Below are 21,516 nucleotides of genomic sequence, written 5' to 3'. Positions count from 1 at the left end.
TATTATAAAGTCTACTGATTTTTTTTAACCGAAAATTCAAATATTTTGTTTTGAAAATTTATCTTTTTGGTAAAGTTCTTCTTCTTTGTTTGAGTATTCATCTATTTTTTTTCGAAATATTTGGTTGAAACACTTTGTTAAGAAAATATTTTTTAAAGATGTATATTTTTAGTAGAAAATTCATTTCTTTGGTTGAAAATTCAACTATTTAGTGGAAAAGTTTTCTTTTGGTTTAGATGGATTTTTTTGTAGTTGGCAATTCTACTCTGTTGGTGAAAAAATAATTTTCTTGGTTTGAAATTTCATTTTCGTTCAGTAAAAATGCATTGGTTCCGTGAAAAATTAATTTTTGGCTGAAGTCATATTTTTGTTTGAAAATTGATTTTTTAAAGAGAAAATTCATCCTTTGGCGGGAAGGTTTAACAATTTAGATAAATTTCTACTTCTTTCTTGAATGAAAAATATTAATTTGTTGAAAATTCGTCTTCTTCGTTTTAAAATTCTTTTTTTCTTCTTTTTTTTGTATAAATTTCCTTTTTTTATTGAAATATAAACCATGACACTTTATGGTTGGGAATTTATCTTTTTAGGTTGAAAATTCAACTATTATGTTCAAGATTTCATTATTCTGTTGAAAATTCAAGTATTTTGATAAAAAACCATCTTTTATAGTAGAAAAGATATTTTTTGTTAAAACTAAATAAATTAATTTTAAATTTGCATTCGAAAATCGTTTATAAAAGATTCGTTTATTCCAGGGAGGAGGTATTAAAGAGGGCCTATAATCCGTTAAGTAATTTACGTACGGCCCCTTACGATCCTTTTTTTCTGTTACGATTTATACTTATATTATCAGGTAAAGTCAAACGGTGCTAAATATACTGCAATCTTCCGAATGAAAACATCCACAATGAAGGAAATTAGCCTTTTTTGGTAGTAAATTAATTTTTTTATTTGAAAATCGATCTTTTTTAGCATAAAATTCAACTTTTTGGTTCAAAATTCTTGAATGTTGTTAAAAATTCGTCTTTATGATATAAAATTAATCTTTTTCTTTAAAAATTCTTTTTTTTTTAGTTCAAACCTTAACTTTTTGGTTAAGAATTCTTGAATTTGGTTAAAAATTCTTCTTTTTTTATAGTAAATTATTAATCGTTTTGTTTAAAAATTCTTCTTTTTTAGTTGAAAATTCAACTTTTTCATTGAAAACTTCTCATTCAAAGTGTATTTATATGTAGGATCCTCCGAATGACAACATCCACAATATAGGAAGTTCGTTTCATTGGATAGTAAATTAATCTTTTTTTTAAATTCTTCTATTTTGTTGAAAATTTTACTTTCTGGTTCAAAATTCTAGAATTTTAAAAAAATTCGTATTTTATGGTAGAAATGAATCTTTTTGTTACAAAATTCTTCTGTTTAATTTGAAAATTGAACCTTTTGGTTCAAAATGCTTGAATTTTGCTAAAAATTCTTCTTTTCTTTTAGAAAATGATTCCTTCCCTAAAAAATCCTTCTTTTTTAGTTGGAAATTTAACTTTTAGGTTCAAAATTCTTGAATTTTTAAAAATTCATATTTTTTGTTAGAAATGAATCTTTTTGTTTAAAAATTATTCTGCTTTAGTTGAAAATTCAAAATTCAAAATCGTCTTTTCTGCTAGAAATTCGTATTTTATGGTAGAACTGAATCTTTTTTTTTTAATTCGTCTGTTTAGTTGAAAATTCAACTTTTCGGTTCAAAATTCTTGAATTTTTAAAAATTCGTATTTTTTGTTAGAAATGAATCTTTTTGTTCAAAAATTATTCTGTTTTAGTTGGAAATTCAACTTTTTCGTTCAAAATTCTTGAATTTAGTTAAAAATTCATCTTTTCTGGTAGAAAATTAATCTTTTTGTTAAAAATTGTATTTTAGTTGAAAATTCAACTTCTTGGTTCAAAATCGTCTTTTCTGTTACAAATTAGTATTTTATGGTAGAAAGAAATCTTTCTTTCTTAAAAATTCGCCTGTTTAGTTGAAAATTCAACTTTTTGGTTAAAAATTGTTAAATTTTTTAAAATTCGTATTTATTGGTAGAAACGAATTTTTTTATTTAAAAATTCTTCTGTTTTAGTTGAAAATTCAACTCTTTGGTTCAAAATCGTCTTTTCTGTTAGAAATTCGTATTTTAGGGTACAAACTAATTTTTTTTCTTAAAAATTCGTCTGTTTACTTGAAAATTAAACTTTTTGGTTCAAAATTCTTAAAATTTAAAAAATTCTTCTGTTTTCGTTGAAAATTCAACCGTTTGGTTCAAAATTCTTAAATTTTTTAAAATTCGTATTTAATGGTAGAAATGAATCTTTTTGTTAAAAAATTCTTCTGTTTTATTTGAAAATTCAACTTTTTGGTTCAAAATTCTTAAATTTTGTTAAAAATTCGTCTTTTCTGGTAGAAAAGGATTCTTTCCTTAAAAATTCTTCTATTTTAGTTGAAAATTCAACTTTTTGGTTAAAAATTCTTAAATTGTTAACAATTCGTCATCTTTGTCAGTAAATTAATCACTTTTTTAAAAAATTCTTCTTAGTTCACACCATAACTTTTTGGTCACGAATTCTTGAGATTGGTTAAAAGAATTCTTCTATTTTTGAAGTTAATTCTTAATCATTTTGTTTAAAAATTGTTATTTTGTAGTTGAAAACTCTTTTATTATTCAATGTGTGTTTACATCAGCCCCATGCATTGCCCCCAATTTTCTGTTCTTTTACAATCCGGAGGGGAAATAGCGGTAAAAAAAATCCAACAGATAGCGCCACGATCAGTTGTTCTGACTTTGCTGTTGGTAAACATTGCACAGTTTTGAACAATGATTAAAAAGCGATTTGTTTTCGAGAAATTCACAAAACGTGTTTTTTTTTAATGTAGCCTAGCGCCTCTTTTAATTTTTTTCCAATTTGTCTTGTTCTTATTATAAGTGCGGTAAATTTCACATGTTCTTTGCACCAAAAAAATCCAGCAATAATTAGACTGTGACAAAAAATAATTTTAAGGAATGGCATTGTGTTAAATCACAAGCATGCAGTGTGTGAAAATTATTTTTTTTTTATTTATACCTGATGGAAACGTTATAAGTACGGTATGTTTGTTTATAGAGTTTAATAGTTTACGAGTCTGTTCATTTTAGACGCGAAATTTGCAACAATATAATGAATTATTTCATTCAAAATCTCCTTTATATTTTAATAAAAATGCTAAATATATCAGACGGTTGGTTTAGGTGCGCCTTCTCCAAATTAAAAATTTAATTCACTTCCTGTAAATTTACTTTGTGTTGTTTATAGAACGTATAAGTTGTAGGTTAAATTCAAAATGCCAAAGATAAGAAAAGGAGCTCTTCCTAAAAAATTTCCAAACTGTCGAAAATATTTGTCGACTACTCAGAAAAAGCGAAAATCTCCTAAAAAGAGAAATATTTCTAAAACCGCTGAAACGATAAGAAGCCCATCTGGAGAAATATGCCCTAATGTACTTAACGCACTAGATAAAGTAGAAATTGATGATAATAAAATTATTAGGGGTTGCATGCAGCGAGAGAAAAGCTTACAAGATTAAACAAATAAATTATTAAAATGTATGAATGTATATATGATGTTCGGTTCAATTTAAATAAATATATCCATTATATTAACCCTCAAATGTTACACTGGTGCGAATTCGCACCCGAAGTTTTTTCATGTTGTTGGCATTTGCGCAAGCACAGCTGCAGCGGATTATCCCCACACACACACACACACACACACACACAAATATGTGTGATATATGCTAGTTGTTTATTATATGTTCAATATATTAAATAATTAATATTAACATTGCAAAAAACCAATTCGCACCATTGTAGCGTTTACGTATGCTGGGTTGTGGTGTAGCGTTTCAGGGTTAAATCCTTTTTATTATTTATCAGTCTTGTCATTGACTATTTACCAAATTATTCTCTCAAAAATTTTAATTACAATTGTCATTTTAAAGATTCTTTACTATGCAATTTATGTTGTAGACTTACATATTCTAATTATTATAATATTTATATTGTATATAAGTGATATATTTTTTATTAATTCTTCTGATCATGCATATTAAAAATTTTTTTTCTTGCCATTGAGGTCTTAAATATTATTAATTTTTCATAAGCTACATTATTTTTAACAATAAATAATTTTAATTAACTATAAAAAATGATCAAATCAACAATGTCAGCAAAATAAATCATCCGAAATATAAATTTTGAACTATTTTCAAAATTTATATCAAAATTAAATTTTATTCATATCAAACTGTCATATTTTCATGACTAACTCTTTTTTTTAAATAATTAGTAATAGCAAATCTTACTTTTTCATCGGTTTATTTGCTAACAGCATCAAGTTTTAAATTATTTTTGCTTTTTGTTGATGCAATTCAATGCAAACGTCAAACCAACAGATCGTGGCACCATCTGTTGGATAGCCTCCGAATGAAAACATCGACAATGAAGGAAATTGCGTTTGAATTAAAAAAAAGAAATGTTCAGTGCAAAAAGATTAGATTGAAATTCCTACCTTGTACAAGCAAGTATCTATGACTTGATTGGTGACCGCCTCCAAGTCGTCGGTGAGCAGAAGCCGCGAGTGTATAAAGTCGCAGAGGTCCTCATTGGTCATGACGTCCCAAATGCCGTCACAGGCCAAAACAATAAACTGATCATTTTCTTCGTCCCTGTCAAGGACAAAAATTTCGGGCTCCGGCGAGACCAATTGCTCGCAGGGACCGCGTCCCTCCACATTTTTGTACTCATAATCGCCGAGGGCGCGGGAAACTGCCAGCGATCCATTCACTCTCTGAATCATGACACTTCCTCCAGCCTTCTGGATCCGTTCCTTCTCGGCGGGAAGACCCGGCTTGTGGTCCCGTGTCGAAAATATCGGATTCCCGGACCGACAGAGGACCATTCGGGAATCGCCACAATTCGCTATGTAGATATTGCGGGGCGAAATAAAAGCACAGACGGCGGTCGAGCCCGACTTGTCGGAACCCGAGCTCATCTGCGGCAGGTCGCGCATCTCGTCGTCGAGTCGCAGGAAGCCAGAGTGAATTCCTTTTATCACATCTTCAGCTTTAAACTCCTCGGTTTGCATTATACATTCTAAGAGGTGTTCGGCACTGTGCGCCGAGACAAGCGCCCCGGCGTGGCCGTCAAACACGGCGAAATAACTCCAGTCTGTGAGACCGCCCTCGAGGCCGGTGATGGCTCGGTGTGCGTCCTCCATCTCGAGACGCCAGCCCTGCATGCTGGCGACTCCATACTTGAGACCATTACCCTCGCCGTGTTCATTGTACTTTTCTGTCTTAGGTGTATCCAAAAACGCCCCCATACTCTATACCCGTCCAGTCGGCACTATCAGCTCAATTATTCGTTCGCCAGTCGTTTTAATCTTATTTGGTCAGCATCTTCCATTGGTCGATTTTAGCGATATTTCGTATGCTTCCTATCTGAAAAAATTAAAATCGAATAGAAAACGAGTCAAGAATGAGAGGGATCAGAGCGCAAAACAATTTAGAAAAATACAGGAACAATATTTGGTTTCACATATTGAACAGAAGAAACGATCTTGTCATAAGAAATGGTTTCCTATTGGGAATGGTGGTCTACCATTTCGCCATCTGGTGCCGAAAACTGGAATTAGAAAGAGTAGGCACAAGTTTAAAGGTATATTTTAATTTGTGCATTAAAGTGTTTTTAGAATTGTTTTGTGAAGTATAAAACAGTAATTGAATACTAAAAACAAATCTTCATCAAAAACAAATAGCTTTAGATATAATTTTCATCTTGTCCAGTAAAAAACACACATTTTTGTGAAATAAGTTTAAAAAGAAAAATTGCTTCACTATTTCATGTAAGTTTCAATGCATTTTAAACTTAAATAACCTTTAATTAATGTATGTAGCGACTCATTTTATACAGGTTATGCAAAGAATACGAATAATAGACTTTTGGAATCTAAATACGAATTCTAACCTAATTTTTAGATCATATTTTAATATAGTAAATATTTCATGTATAAATGTTAAAATTAAATCGTTTGAAAATCCCAAGAAATAGAATAACTGTTGCATTTTTTGTTAAAAAAATATTACTGTCAAAAAATGTATTTTTTCATTGTATAATATGTAAAGTCCATCTAAAACCCTTTGTTTCCGAGAAAGACTTATTTTTATTATCCGATAAATATTTCAAACTCCATAAAAAAATCGTTAAAACACTTATGCACAAATTAAAATGCATCTTTAAAATCGTACCTATGCTTTCTAGTTCGGATTTTTGCCATCAGGTGGCGTATCGCAGTTGAACTATTCCCAATATTTACAAATAACTTTAAATAAACAATTTTCCTGTATGTTTAAAATCATTCTCATGATCAAAAATATTTTCTCTTTTAGAGATCGCCCATAAACTACGTTACCGGGGGGAAGGGGTCAACAAACAAACCGCTTATAACGGGAGGGGGGGGGGGGCAGCCAAAGTAACGTTAAACGTGTATTAACCTTTTAAAATTGTGAGACATCTTTTTTCTCTAAAAATACATGTGGTAACGTTTTTAGTACGTTTCCAGATAATTAATGTTTTTAATAGAAAATTAATCTCTTTGTTTAAAAATTTAACTATTTGGTTAAAAATTCGTCTTTTTTGGTAGCAAATTTATCATTTTGTTTAAAAATGCCTCTTTTTTAGTTGTGAACATAACTTTTTGGTTTAAAATATTTGAATTTTGTGAAAGATTCGTCTTTTTTGGCAGTGAATTAGTTTTTTTGTTTAGAAATTCTTCTTTTTCGGTTGTAAATTAATCTTTTTGTTTAAAAAATCGTCCTTTTAGTAAAATAATCAATTTTTTAATTCAGAATTCTTGAATTTTGTTAAGAATTCGTCTTTTTCGATAATAAATAATTTTTTTTTTAATTAATTTTTTTAAGTTGAAAATTCAACTTTTTGGTGGAGAATTCTTCAATTGTATTGACAATTTGTCTTTTTGGATAGTAAATTAATCTTTTTGTTTAAAAATTCTTCTTTTTTAGTTGAAAATTTAATTTTTTGGTTCAAAATTCTTGAATTGTTAAAAGTTCGTATTTTTTGACAGTCAATTTATATTTTTGTTATTTAATTTCCAACGTTCAATAGAAATATATTGAAATTATATAAAATTCGTTAAAAGCCCTTAAAATTTTTGAAATCTCTAAATCCTTTCGAGTCTTTTTAAATCCCTGGAAATCTTTAAAATCCTCTAAATTCCCTCGAAATATTTTCTAATGTTTTGAAATATTTTTAAATCAATCAATATATTTGGAAAATCCTTAGTATCATTTTAAAAACCTTCCAATCATTGGAAGTTCCAGAAAAACGCGGAAATCCCTTAAAAGCTGCTGATATGTTTGAAAATCTTTAAAATGTGTTTTTTTTTACAAAATCTAATGATCACATAAAATCCATAAAAAATTCACGGGAATTCGAACTAAATTAAACTTAGCCATGAAAATTCTCTCTCTCTCTCCCTAGAAAAAAAAAGGTTTAAGTCTCTATAAATTTTCGAAATCCTTTATTCTCGTGAAATCCCTTGAAATATTTAAAATACCTTGCATTTTTTTAAACTCTTAAAAAACCCGGAAATTCTAGGAAATCTTTAAAATTCTTTAAATACCATTGGAATGTTTCGAAAATCCTTGAAATCCGTGAAAATATTAAAAATGTTTGAAAACCTATTGAACCCTTAAAATACTTTGAAAACCCTTAAAATCAGTGTAAATACCTTGGAATTTTTATAAACCTCTTAAAGTTTCCTGATATGCTGATAAATCTTTTGAATGTCGTGAATTTTTTAATTAAATCTGACAAAATTGCTTGAAATTCATAGAAATCCTCGGAAATTCAAACTAAATTAAGCGTTCATTAAAATTCTCTAAAGAAACTGTTTAGAACCCCTTCAAATTTAATTTGTTTTCTAACGTTCAACATAAACATTTGGAAATCTTTGGAAATCCTATAAAATTCTTTGAAATCTCTCGATTTAAAAAAAATCTTTTTAAATCTCTTAAAACCACCAGGAAGTTTGGAAATCTTTAAAATCGTAGAAACTCCCAGGAAAAATTTAGAAATTCATTGAAATACTACGATACAATAGATTTCAGAAAATCGCATAATTTTGGGATTTCCGAAATGTTGAAAATCTAACTCTGATTTTCGTGCTTATGTAACCAAGGTTTAGGAGATTGAAAAATCCCAAGAGAACATATTCAATTAGTTCAAAAGTAATTTTTTCGTAGCATATCGCGTACAAAAAAATTGTTGTAATGATTCTCTAGATTCACATAAAAAAGGACATAAAGAAACTTCGATTAGGACATAACGGTACAGGGTAAAAAGTAGTTATTCGACTTTTTAACAGATAGTCAATTGAAACTTCTCGCTTACTTAAAGCGTATAATCAAATTATCTCAAAAACCTTGTTTGCTATGTCATCTGTCGCCTGAATAAAGTCAGCGATAGAATTGCCTTGAAAAACGCGAATAACGCTAGACTCTAAATCTTTGCAAGTTCTAAGGGCTTATTTTAAATATAGCTGCAGGTTCACAGACTTCGCAAAATGGCCGTGAGTGTGTTGATTCTACTATTTTCCCGGTTTCTCTTCGATTCAATTTTGTAATATTAACACTTAATTGAATATAATTTTAAAGAATTCCTTGAAAGCGCAAAGGTTTAATAAATATGTTTCTAATCTGCAAGAGGAAGTTCCCGTAAGACGAAGGACAAAAATAATTATATATTTTTTTTCTATCGCACACTTCTGATATTCTTAATAGTTTTCCGGCGAGAATAAAAAATAATGAAATTGAAAAATATTAAATAGGAAACCTGAAAAACGTGACTGTTTAAAAATGAGATGTTAAAAAATGGGAAATTTTCGAGTAGAAAGAGTGTACAAATTTCCAAATTAAAAACATTTAAAATTGAAATTGCATTCAATAATTTTAACAGAAATTATGAAAATTGAAGAGTTACAAAATTAAGTGTGTTAAATATGTTGTGTAAAGCATTTAAAATCACAACATATCCATTTCAAAATTTTCGATATTAAGAAATAATATAAATCTTGGAGATAATTTTTTTTTTAATTTTAAGAATTTTTTAATTAAAAAATGAAACAATTTCTATTTATATTTATGAAACATTAATTCTCGTTTTTTATTTTTTAGAAAGAAGCCCTCTTGATAGGTTAAAATGCAATTTTTTGTTAAAATTTTTTTATTATATTCACGTTGAACAAATTGCCGAACTGCTGACCCTCGTCATATTTATGCCTGAGGCATATTTGTTTTCTACTTTTTCATTGCAATATTACGTATTGAAATGAATACCTAATTGTGTATTCTTGATTCATCCGAACGTCAGATATCTTAATTTCCTTCTCATGTGATTAAAAAAATAAATATAATGGTTCCGAAAACATAGTTATTTTTTCAGGAATATCCATTTGAAACAACTGCACCTATAGATATCCTTGTGGCCTCAGCTAACTCACGCACTTTTAATCTTCTATCCTTCAACACCATATCGTGGATTTTATTGATGATTTCGGGAGTAAGCTTTTACGGGCCTTCCTGAACGTGGTTCGTCACTTATTGATGTACGACCACGCTTAAATTCATTTACACAGTTATAAACCGTTGCTAAGGCAGGGACAGATGTGCCATGAACTGAGTCCAATTCATTTTTTATCTCATATGGAGTTAAACCCTTTAAATGAAAATGTTTGATTACCGCTCTGAACTCGTTTTTTTCCATTTTTCTTAACGAACAATTTTTTTTCAATTGGTTATAAAAACACGTAAACTCAGAAGATGTGGACTGTGACTGCACCATATATCTAGTCGGGAGTGGTGCTGACTGAAAACAGATGATTTGGAGCGATTCGCGCGCCATCTGTTGGTCATTCTAAGGACTTATTGAACTACCCTCGTAACAGTTATAAAGAGGACTTTTACATGATCAGGGATATTTTTTCGGTTTTAATAAGTCAATGTAAAAAATTCAGTATAAATTGATAAGATTTTAAAACAATTCAAATTAAATGCAAAAGAATTTAAATAAACTGTAAACATTTTTTTAAATAAAAAAATTCCACTGATTTCCGTCAACTTGGAGTATATTTAGAACAATTCAAGTAAACTAAAAAAAAATCAAGAGAATTATAAAGAATTTAAAAAATGCAGGGTAAATAAAAAAATTCAAATTTCTTCAAATCTTTGAAACCCTACTAATTGCTGAACAAAAGTTGCTAGTGACTAAAAAAAATCAAAATAATTCAAATGAATTGGAAAAAATGTTTAAATTAAAAAAAAATCCCATGGCTAAAACAAAATTTAAAAGAATTTAGAGGAAATTCAAAAAATTAAACTATTCAAAATGATTAAAAAATATGAGAAGATTCATTGAAATAAGTTTTGAAAAATTATGAAGGATTACAAAGAATTAGATGAGATACCTAAGATTTCGAGATGTGGTTAAATAAGTTAAGATGAATCAAATCAAACTTTAAAAATTTTTTTAAAAAAGCCATTGAATTAAATAGAATTGAGTGAATTTAGAAGAATTTAAATTATCTCTAAAGAATTAAAAAATGCATGGTGAATTCCAAACCAAACCAAATTAAATTGAATAGAATTTAGAAGAATTCAAAAGAATTTGGGATAAATTAGTAAGAATCCAAGGCGAATTCCAAATCAATTGCAAAAAATATTTGAAAATCTCTTGAAATTTTGGAAACCCTGCGAAATCCCTCATTTCTTGTGAGTAAATTCTTCATAATACATTCAAATGTTCTAATATCCTGTAAAGTGCTATGAAGTTTTATAATTTTTCGAGGAATCCTAAAAAATGTATTAAAATAATTTGGTAGATTTTTAAATCCCTTAAAACCATTAAAAACTTTAGGAAATCTTATAAAATCTCTTAGAATCTTTTTAAAATATCTTATAGGTCCTGTAAAAGCCTTTCATTTCTTCCAAAAAACTTTGGGCCGCATGCATTTTTTTTTTAATCTCTTAAAATTATTAAAACCCTTGAAATTGTTAAATGCTCTTGAAAATGCCTGGGAATTTTTTGAAATATCCTAAAATATTCCAAACCATTTAAAACCGTATGAAATTACTACACTCTTTCAAAAATTTCTTTATAAGCTTTTAAAATACCCTAAAATATTTTAAATCCTTTAAAATCCCTTGAAATTTTTTGAAGCTCTTGAAAATGTCAAGGAATTTGAAAAAATGCCATCAACAATTTTAAATCCGTTGATCATTTTATGAACCCTGGTCCTCAAGATTTTTGAATAAAAACTTTTAAACATTCAAAGAAATCTATTGAATTAGGTATAATTGAGTAAATTTAGAAGAAGAATGAATCAAAAATTCTAAAATCCAAAGAATTAAAAAAAATTCAGGATAAGTTAATAAGAATGCAGGGGGAATGAAAAAAAATGTAATCATTGAAACTTTACAAAATATCTCACTTATTGTGAATAAATTCTTTGAAGTCCACTAAAATATCATAAAATCTAGTAAAATTCTATGGTGATATTTCCAGGAATCCTGAAAAATGTAGTAAAATGCACTGTGAACTTTAAAATCTCTTAAAATCGTTCAAGTGCCTGTGAAACCGTTCCATTTCTTCAAAAATTCTAGAAAATTCTTTATCCTAAAATATTTCAAATTTGTTGAATTTCTAACAAATTCTCCACTTTTCGTGAATAAATTGTTTGAAATTCACTAGAATATTATATATTTTGGTAGAAAATGAAACTATTTAGTTGAAAATTAACTTTTTTGTTGGAAAATCTAATCTTGCTGAAAATTCGTCTTTTTGTATTGAAAATGTTAAAAAATTAACTCTTTTGTTAACAATTAATGTTTTCGGTATGAAAAATCATCCATTTGGATGTTTGGTTCAAAATTCGACTTTTTCGTATTAAAATGTATCTCTTTTGGTAACGAAATATATTTTGTCGAATATTAAAATATTTTGGTACAAAATTAATTAGATTTGTTGGAGGATTCAACTATTTTCATAGAAAATTCATATTTTTTGGTTGAATTTGTGTTCGATTTAAAATAAAAATCTTTTTTGGTACTAGTAAATTATACCTTTTGTTTCAAATTCATTTTGTTTTAGGTAGAAAATTGCACTCATTAATTTTCTGGATACAAAATTAATATTTTTCTGTATGAAAAATTAACCAATGGGTTGAAAATTAATGTATTTATTAAAAATTCTGTAATTTTGGTAGAAAACCCACCTTTTTATTAAGGGTTCGGCTATTTTGCTGAATTGTTTTCTTTTTTGGCTGAATAATAAGTAGAAAATTGTAACATTTTTGTAGAAAAGGAAGAGGGTTACCGTTTCAGTCACATAAAAAAAATTCCCGGTCATTTCACAGGTCCCATACACCACGGTCAAAAAAATCAAACAATTCGAACTCTAAAGCTAAACAAATTTCATTTGAAGTAATAAAACATGTTGTTTTACATGTAATATAATTTTAAATTATTCTTCAAATTTTTTAAGAACTTCTAAAACTCTTTTAAAATTATTCAAATTCTTAACATTTTTTTTTAATTCAGCAAAATAAAAAAATATTTTCTGAAAAACTTCCAGATTCATTCTTGACAATTTTGGAAATATCTTAAAATTAAGTTTTCAAAATAAAAATTTATTTTCAATTTTCCGAGTAATCTCAAGATAAGTTGTTCAGTTTTGAATATTTTATTTAGAATTACTGGTTTTACATGGACAGTAAAATATTAATAAATATCAGGAAATTGTTTTTTTTTTTAAATTTCCAAGATCTAAATTTTAATATAAAACAATATTTCGAATTTAATAAAAGCCTTCAAATATGAATTAATTATTTTAAAGTTATTTTAAAATTGAAAATAGTTTATAAAGTTTAAAGCGAGCGTTTATATTTGTTTAACTACTAAGCCATTCAAATTGAAGCAGTTCAATTATTAACGCTAAAATCTGAAAAATCTTAAATTTTGAACTGATTCCGAATCTTCCTGTAAAATAAATTATTATTCACTTGTTAATCCTCAATCTGCAGTTCAATGTTGAAAATCATTATAATTTATATTTGTTTGATCGATTAATTTTAATTTTTTTAGTATTTAAAATTGCAATTTGAATTTATTTAAATGAAAAATGTACGCTTAAAAATTAAAATCCAAAATGGAAAATTTGTACGTGAAAGATTTTCGAATTAGGCATTCTAAACTGTATGATACAACAATTGAAAAAGATAAAAATTCAACTGATTATTTTTTTAAAATGCTCAAATCAAACAAGATTTTTTTTCTAAAAATTGGTAAAATCCTGGTAAAAAAATTAATTCACTGTTATTTCGAGGCCCAGCGGCCACTCTGATAAAACTATCTATTTGGTTAAAAATTAACTTTTTTGTTAAAAATTAATATTTTCGTTATGAAAAATCAGCCGTTTGGTTGGAAATTTATGCATTTTGTTAAAAATGTAACGGTTTTGGTAAAAAAATAAACTTTTTGTAGAGGGTTCATGAATATTCAAAGTTTTAGTTAAAAATTTAACTATTTTGTTTCAAATCCATTTTTGAATTAGGTATAAAACACAAACACTTTGATAGACAATTGAACTATTTGGTTGGAAAGTAACTTTTTTGCTAAGAATTTAAATCTTTTGTTGAAAATTTAACTATCTAGTTGAAATTTGGAACAACTTTGTAAAAAAAGACGATTTCACTCCTAGATAAACAATACACTCATTTATGAATTATCATCTTAGTTATTTTGACGTTTAAACTATAAAATTAGGAAAGTAAAAAACGTAATTACGTAGGTTACTTGAAATTACTTATCTAGTAACTATAACTAGTTACTGAAAAAAGTAACTTACCTAACACGGAAAATTAACCTCAATAATAGTTTAAATCATTTTTGGCGACTTAGGCCACAAAACCGCGGCTTAAACTTTTTTTTGAATAATAAAAAAATCTGTATTTATTATTTTCTTGAAACGGAACAAGTTTATGGGATGTGCGATCAAAACATAAAACATTGGGGGTTTTTAGTTACACCCTACTCACCGCAAACGTTTAATATTGCTGAACGGTACCGATAAAACTTTTAATTGCTTTGTTTTTAGCATAACTGATTAATCACAGAATGACAAGTTTTCATTTTTTATTCTTTATAATTAAGTCCACGGCCTATTTTATTATAAAAATGCAGAATAGATCAAACTGTTATAGTAAAAGCAAATTTTCAAAATAAATTCTTTACCACGGCACATTAAAGAAATGAAAATAGTCGGGTGTATCATACGTAAATAGGAACACTTTTGCAATAAAATTTTCATTAACATTTTTTGGAGCATGACTTATTTTTGCATCATCTTCGGCTTCTAATAAATACATGACTGCTCTATTATTTCGAGAAATTTGCCGATTATCAGAAAAATTAAATTCTTCCAAATAAAAAGAGTATGAAAACGTCGGAATATGTCAAATGTAAAGCGAAAACTCGTTGCGATGAAATTTAGCATACATTGAAGCGTGGTATAAGGTGGAAGGGAAAAGGGATTTTAAGCGGGGAATCGCGCGTGGTGGTATCCCCTTTTCTCGAAACCGTGCAGCACTATCGCAAGATTCTGAAAATAGAGCGTTGGCAGAGAACGAGAAACGAGGTGCGTTCATTTCCTCGCCTTGTAATCGTCGACGTTGCGAAAAAAGACGTTCCCAAGCAAAAAGCAGGCAGACCAACCGGAATTGAGCAAGTTTTGCATTATAGCGTTATTTCCTGGCGAGAATCGGTCAGCCGGTAAACAAGGGCGACGAAGATGCGGGAGCAAAGGGTCGCGCCAGCGAAAGCAGAAAGCGCTCTCTCTTTAAAATTCGAGACGTGCAAATAAGCGAGTGCAGAATTTTGCATAGGGAGCTTATGCCAGAAATGAAAATTCTTGTGAATTGACAGAAGGATGGATTCGGGAGAGGAATGTTTTACGACTAAAATAGGTTTTTTGCTACCAGGGGCTTTCGGCTGCTGAGGTCGGGGCGATGAATATGAATACTTACGTGGAGAATTTGCGACGAAATATCAATATCATCGTCACTCGTTTCGCGCGCGTATTGTGTTTCTGGTGCTCGGTGTGTTTTGGCTGCTACGGCCACTAATCAACTTGTTTCATGTTTTTCGTCGCTCGCACAAATATCACCGTCACCATGCCTCTCGGTTCAACACACACAGAAACATCGACACACGGCACGAAATCGACTCGAGTATGAATGGCGGATATACACGGGGTGTCCAGTGCGTATGCGTGGATTTATAAATAACTTCGAAAGCGGTGGCGTCATTGCTGGCCTATCAGCGTTCGCTAATTACTCATGGCGCGATCGAAGGCGGGAAATTTTAATTTTCTAATCTTCGGTATTTCCTCGTGTGACGTCAGTTGGCAAGATGTCTACATACCGAGGGCCAAGCTAGTAGCGTTTTAAATATTTCATACCTTTGGTTGAAAATTTTAATATTTTTGTAAATATTATTATTTTTTTTTCATAATTACATCATTCAAATATTTTATTGACAATATTCTTTTTAACTGCAAACTTAAGTATATACTAAAATTTTCAGTTAAAAAATGTTTTTTCTTTTCAGTTGAAGATTCATATTTTTCTGGTAGAAAATTATATTTCTTCTTTGAAAAATTTACCTATTTTGGTTAAAAATGTGTTTTTTTTAAGCTAAGAAGTAATTTTCTACACTGCAAACTTAATAATATACTAAAATTATCAGATAAAAAAATGTATGTTTTTTTAGTTTAAAATTAATTCTTTTTGTTAAAAAATAATTCTGTTTTTATTGATAATTCAACTATTTTGATGAAAATTAGGTAAATGGAAATGTAAATATATTATTATTGATCGAAAATGGATATTTTTAATTAAATAATTAAACATTTGGTCAAAAACTCATGTATTTGAATGAAAATTCCTCCTTTTTGGTTGAAAATTAATCTTCTTAATTCCAAATTTATCTTTCTGGTTGAAAAATAATTTCATTGGTTGAACATTTATGTAACTAATTTTTTGAAGATTCGTTTTTCTTTTGTTTGAAAATGTTTCCTTTTTAGTTGAAAATTCATCTTTTTTGTAGATACTTATTCGGGTTTGAAAATTCACCTATTTTAGTTTTAAAAAATGGTATGTATAGCTAAAAATTGCACTATTTTTTTATGCTTTTTTCAATTGAAAATTAGTTCTGTTTTTGTTGATGAGTCAATTATTTGGGTAAATTATTAATTCTTTGGTAATTTCGTTTCTATAGTTTAAAATATAACTATTTTAATGATTTTTTATTCTTTTGGAGCTAAAATTTAATTTTATAAACTGCAAACGTAAGTATATACTAAAATTTTTTGTTATCAACTGTATTTTTTTAATTTGAAAATTCATCTTTTTAGTTAGAAAGTAATTTCGTTTTTGTCGGGAATGTTTTTAGGTTTTTTTTTTTTTTAATGAATTTAATGACAATTTAACCATTCCATTTTTTTTATTGAAAATTGATTTTTTCAGTTGAAAACTTGTCTCTTCTTTGAAAACTAATACTTTTGGTTACAAATTCATATTTTTAATTAAAAATCATTTCTTTGGATGAAAACGTAATACTTTCGTTGAAAAACGAAATTCGGTTTTTTTATAATTCTAATATTTTAGTAATAAAGAGTTTTCCTTTGTCGAAAATTACATAAGTGAAAGTGTAACTTCTCAATTTTTGATTAAAAATTTATATTTTTTAGTTGAAAAAGCAAACGTTTGGTTAAAATTTCATGTATTTTTATGAAAATTCATCATAAACTTAAAAAAGTCAAATTGTGTGACAAAGTTGCAAAAGAAGGCTTGGAAAAGATGTCTAAAAAGAATAAGTTAAAAAGAAACAACATATTATCAAGAAATTCAATTTGGCTATGGATTGAAAACTTAACTTTTTTAATAAAAATTCAATACTTTCTAAAAATTCGTCTTTTTTACTTAAAAATTCAACAATTTGGTATAATTTTCTTTACTTTCTTGAATGAGAAAAGTTTTCTCTGTAAAAATGTATCTATCTTGGTAGAAATTTCCACTTCTTCTGGTTAAAAATGCAATTATTTGGTTGAAAACGTATCATTTTAGATGAATTCATCTGTTTCTGATTTAAGATAAAAATATTGGAAGTTGAAATATCAACTATTACATGTTTTTTGTTGAAAATTCATCTTTTTTATTTGAAAATTTAAAAGCTTGGTTCAAAGTTGCACTACTTTCTTAAAAATTCAATCTTTTTGTGGAGGATTCATCACTTTAGTTGAAACTTCTTTTTTTTTCATTGTTTTGGTTGAAAATTAACATTTTTATTGAAAATTCGTCTTTTGTAATCGAAATTTGAACTTTTTTGGTTAAAAATTCAATTGATTGATTCTTTCTACATTTGAATTTTTTTTAAATTTGTACTTATATCAATTATTAGTGACTGAATTATAGCTATGAATCAGCTTCTTAAAATTGATTAATCTTTTGGTTTTTGTTTTAAAATTCAACTAGTCAGCTAAAATATGAACTGCTTTGTCAAAGATTCATTTTCTTTATTGAAGGTTCATAATTTTAGTTGAAAATTCATTTTTTTGCAGAAAATTTAACTTCTCGTTTAAAAATTTATCCTTTGGATATGAAAATTTAATTATTTTGTTAAAAAATATATTTGATGAAAATTATAGTATATTTGATCTTCATAACTTTTTGGTGATTTTAATGATATTACGACGTATTTTTCTTTTGAATTATTTACAATAAAACACAATTTTGAAGAAATATTTTTTGAAAAAAGAATTTCAAAAACTTTCGATTTTTTAAAAAGAAATTTTTTAACCGATTGTTCTAAAATACCCATATTCGATTTTCTTTTTTTTAAGAAATCTTACACTGTCCTCTAAACAAATTGCTTAACAATTATTTTAGTTTTTTTCCAACGCCTATAAGAGAAAAAAATAGAGAATTATCATAGAAATCACTTAAAATAGATGCATTTTTTTCGTATTTTAAAAACAAATTTAATAAACAAATACATTATTCGGACACTTGTCGACAGAAAAATTCGTTTTTTTTTCAAATGATAGTCCTTTTAATTAGGAATTTTCATGATAATTTCAGCAAGATTAAAAATTATTTGATAAATTTTATTTATTATTTATTTTTGGTTCACGTTTCTTTTTTTCTTATAGAAAAATTGTTTGTTTTACGAGAGTTGCAACGATTATTCACAAGAGTCAGAATTTATTCAAAAAATGATGAGTTTTTCTCATAGCTCAATGGAATTTCCTGACCAAAAGTAATTTTATTATTATCTAGTCTCGATTTTCTACATTGCATAATCTCTCCTAGAGTTTTTGTAAGTATCAGAGAATATTTTATGAAATAAAAACTTGAAAAAAATTCAGGTACTGAGTACAAGCAATAAACAATAATAGCTAAATACCTTTATTTTTTGCCTTTTATAATAAATAAATTTGATAACAAAATGATTCTATCCCTGGATCGAAAAATGAAAGTACAAAATAAATAAGATAATTTTCTACCTTATAGAAAAATGTTTCCTGCAAAGCTTATTCAAAAAATGCGGACGTTTTTAGACATAGACTTTGAAACAAAGAATTCAGACTGTTTTACTTTTTAGTAAAAAAGTCTTTGACAAAATCTCTCCCTTCAAATTCATTATTTTCATGACCAAAAGTGATTCGCGATTCTCTTTAAAGGCATTTATATACTTTGAACTTTATCAAAAGTGAATAATATAAATTATTGATACAAATTTCTTTAAACAATAAACATTTTTCCTTGAATTATTATTCTAATTACATTGCTCATAATTTCTGAGTAACGAAATTGACTTTAAAATAATTTATGTAATTGTTATCATTTTTTAAACAAAAAATAATATTTATCATTTTTACATACAAAATAGACGTTTTTTTTCTAAAAATGTGAAATGTTAAAAATGTCAGAATCAGCCGTTTGAACATAGAAATGTTATTTTGTCTTCAATAATTTCTGTAAAATTGTTATTAAAAATAATCGAAATTGTTATTTAGTGTCTCATATCTAGTTTTTGAACAACTGTCAGTTTATTGTCGGATAATTTCAGTGAAATAACGTCTCTTTTGTATGTAAAAATGATAAATTTTAGTTTTTATTTAAAAGAAAAAGGTTTATAACAATCACACAAATTATCTTTTAATAATTTTCGTTAATTAATCATTCCAAAAAAGTATGTTTAACGAAACTGTTATAAACAATCTATATTATTAAAAAAAAAATATATATATATATATATATAAATGAGATTAAAATCAAATTTTAAATCCTATTTAACATCCAATAATCAAATTAATGTGAAGAATTCCTGAAAATAAAACCGAAATAATTTGAACAACCACCATAAAATGTTCCCATGACAATCTGAAAAAAAATAAAAAGAACTTTTTTCTCCTAAAAAAGAAAAGAAAGAAATTCTCCTTCCTTCTGAAAAAAAATAAATAAAAAAGAGGAAAGAAAAGTATAAGATAACAAAAAATACAATTGTGAATCCTTTTTGGTCAGAAAAATCAATTTAGCTATGAAAAAAACTCATTTATTGAGCATTTGTTTATAAAATATAAATATTATCAAAAATCTGGGCAATTAGAGCAAAAAAATTTTCTACATGAAAAAAACACATTAAGAATTTGTCAATAAAAGTTGTTTATAATAATTAGGTTAAATATTATTATAATTTTTTTGGTCCTGTGAGTGTAGATTCAATTATTTTAGCTAACAGTGACTTTCTTTCCTTATTTTGTTTCCGATAAAAATTCGTAAAATTGAAATGGGCAATTTGGTCACTTTATTTCTTTATATATTGTTGCTCTTTAAAAAATTAACAAATCGCAAACCACTATTCTCTTTAAAATGTTGTAAATTTCTATTGTTTCAAACTGAAAGAAATTAAAATTTAGATTTAAGAAATTAATATTTACAATTAATAAATTGTATATTATTGAATTTTAATCGTTTAAATTTGCAAAAGTCTAGTGATGAAGAATTAAATTTTAAATGAATAAATTTGCATGATTAGTTGATGAATTTGATCAATTTTCAATCATTTGAAATTGACTTATAAGTGAAAGATTTTTCTACTAAAAATTTGAAAAAATTACGATCGCAAGCAAAGTTCACAGTCAAAAAATTTGATATTTGATTTTCTATTGAAGTAATTTCTTTCTCCTTTCAAAACATCGGATAATTTTCCGTATTAATATTTTATAAGTAAATTCAAAACTTCATTTTCAATCTATCATTTGATTTAATATTTTGAGTGAATATAAAAAATAGCTTTCAGAAAATTGTAAGACATATTGACTTTCTTATGGAAAAATTCTTAAAGTTAATAATATATTATTCAAAATTATGAATCCAAATTTTCTCAGATTTCGATTAGTAATTTTATTATTATCTAGTCTCGATTTTCTAGATTGCATAATCTCTCCTAGAGTTTTTGTAAGTATCAGAGAATATTTTATGAAATAAAAACTTGAAAAAAAATCAGGTACTGAGTACAAGCAATAAACAATAATAGCTAAATACCTTTATTTTTTGCCTATTATAATAAATAAATTTGATAACAAAATGATTCTATCCCTGGATCGAAAAATGAAAGTACAAAATAAATAAGATAATTTTCTACCTTATAGAAAAATGTTTCCTGCAAAGCTTATTCAAAAAATGCGGACGTTTTTAGACATAGACTTTGAAACAAAGAATTCAGACTGTTTTACTTTTTAGTAAAAAAGTCTTTGACAAAATCTCTCCCTTAAAATTCATTATTTTCATGACCTTACATAAAAATGCAATTCTTGTTTTGTCTTTGTACAAATTGTACAAACACTTGTGCAAATCAAACTAAATTCTTGTAGAATTAAGTCACTTTTTCGATATGAAGCCAAGATCTCTAGGCCGCATGTATTCTTGCAATGTCCCGTCTGTTACTTTACTCCTATTTTCCTGATGTGTTGCTACCACTTTCTGCAGGACGTCTATCAATTCCTTTTTCAGTTCACCAGTCAAAATTTCTCCGGATGTATATCCCTAAAAGAAAAAAATCAAAAATAGTTTCGAATTTTCGAAGGAACGACACTTTTAAATTGTAAACATTTCAAGGACTTGGTTAGGTGGAGTGGAAGTGTGCGAATGTGTGTCCATATCGGCGGAAGTATTTATAAAGAATTACGGTTATTGTATGATATTATATGGTGTGACTGGTGATTATTAAGTGCAATAAAAGTAGGCTGATAAGTGAGATTAAAAAGTGACGTTTAAAAAGGTATTTGTATTTTATTATTGGCGATATACGTAAGGGGT

General features: G+C 27.3%; 2 protein-coding genes across 9 annotated transcripts in view; both read right to left on the bottom strand.

The window, feature by feature from the left end:
- The window catches only part of LOC117173433 (protein phosphatase 1A), a 59,071-nt gene extending 43,695 nt beyond the window's left edge, over positions 1–15,376 (bottom strand). For 7 of the 8 annotated variants that reach the window (XR_004467181.1, XR_004467180.1, XR_004467179.1 and 4 more), the window contains exons 1-2: positions 15,160–15,376; positions 4,573–5,503 (exon numbers count right to left, since the gene is read on the bottom strand). Coding sequence is in view for 5 of the 8 variants with exons in the window: in XM_033361997.1 (XP_033217888.1) it covers positions 4,573–5,385 (813 nt within the window). In the remaining 3 variants the exon portion in view is untranslated. The remainder of the gene's footprint in view (positions 1–4,572; positions 5,504–15,159) is intronic. The other variant, XM_033361998.1, reaches the window with a different exon arrangement.
- A 5,345-nt stretch (positions 15,377–20,721) lies between these two features.
- Positions 20,722–21,516, bottom strand: part of LOC117173052 (tryptophan--tRNA ligase, cytoplasmic) — a 9,845-nt gene continuing 9,050 nt past the window's right edge. The window contains exon 3 of the mRNA XM_033361425.1: positions 20,722–21,243. Coding sequence (XP_033217316.1) covers positions 21,079–21,243 — 165 coding nt within the window. The 3' untranslated portion in view covers positions 20,722–21,078. The remainder of the gene's footprint in view (positions 21,244–21,516) is intronic.

Source organism: Belonocnema kinseyi, chromosome 5, assembly GCF_010883055.1.
Source record: "Belonocnema kinseyi isolate 2016_QV_RU_SX_M_011 chromosome 5, B_treatae_v1, whole genome shotgun sequence".
NCBI classification, from domain to species: domain Eukaryota; kingdom Metazoa; phylum Arthropoda; class Insecta; order Hymenoptera; family Cynipidae; genus Belonocnema; species Belonocnema kinseyi.
Note: the sequence above shows the minus strand (reverse complement) of the source record. Positions and strands in the feature narration are given on the sequence as shown.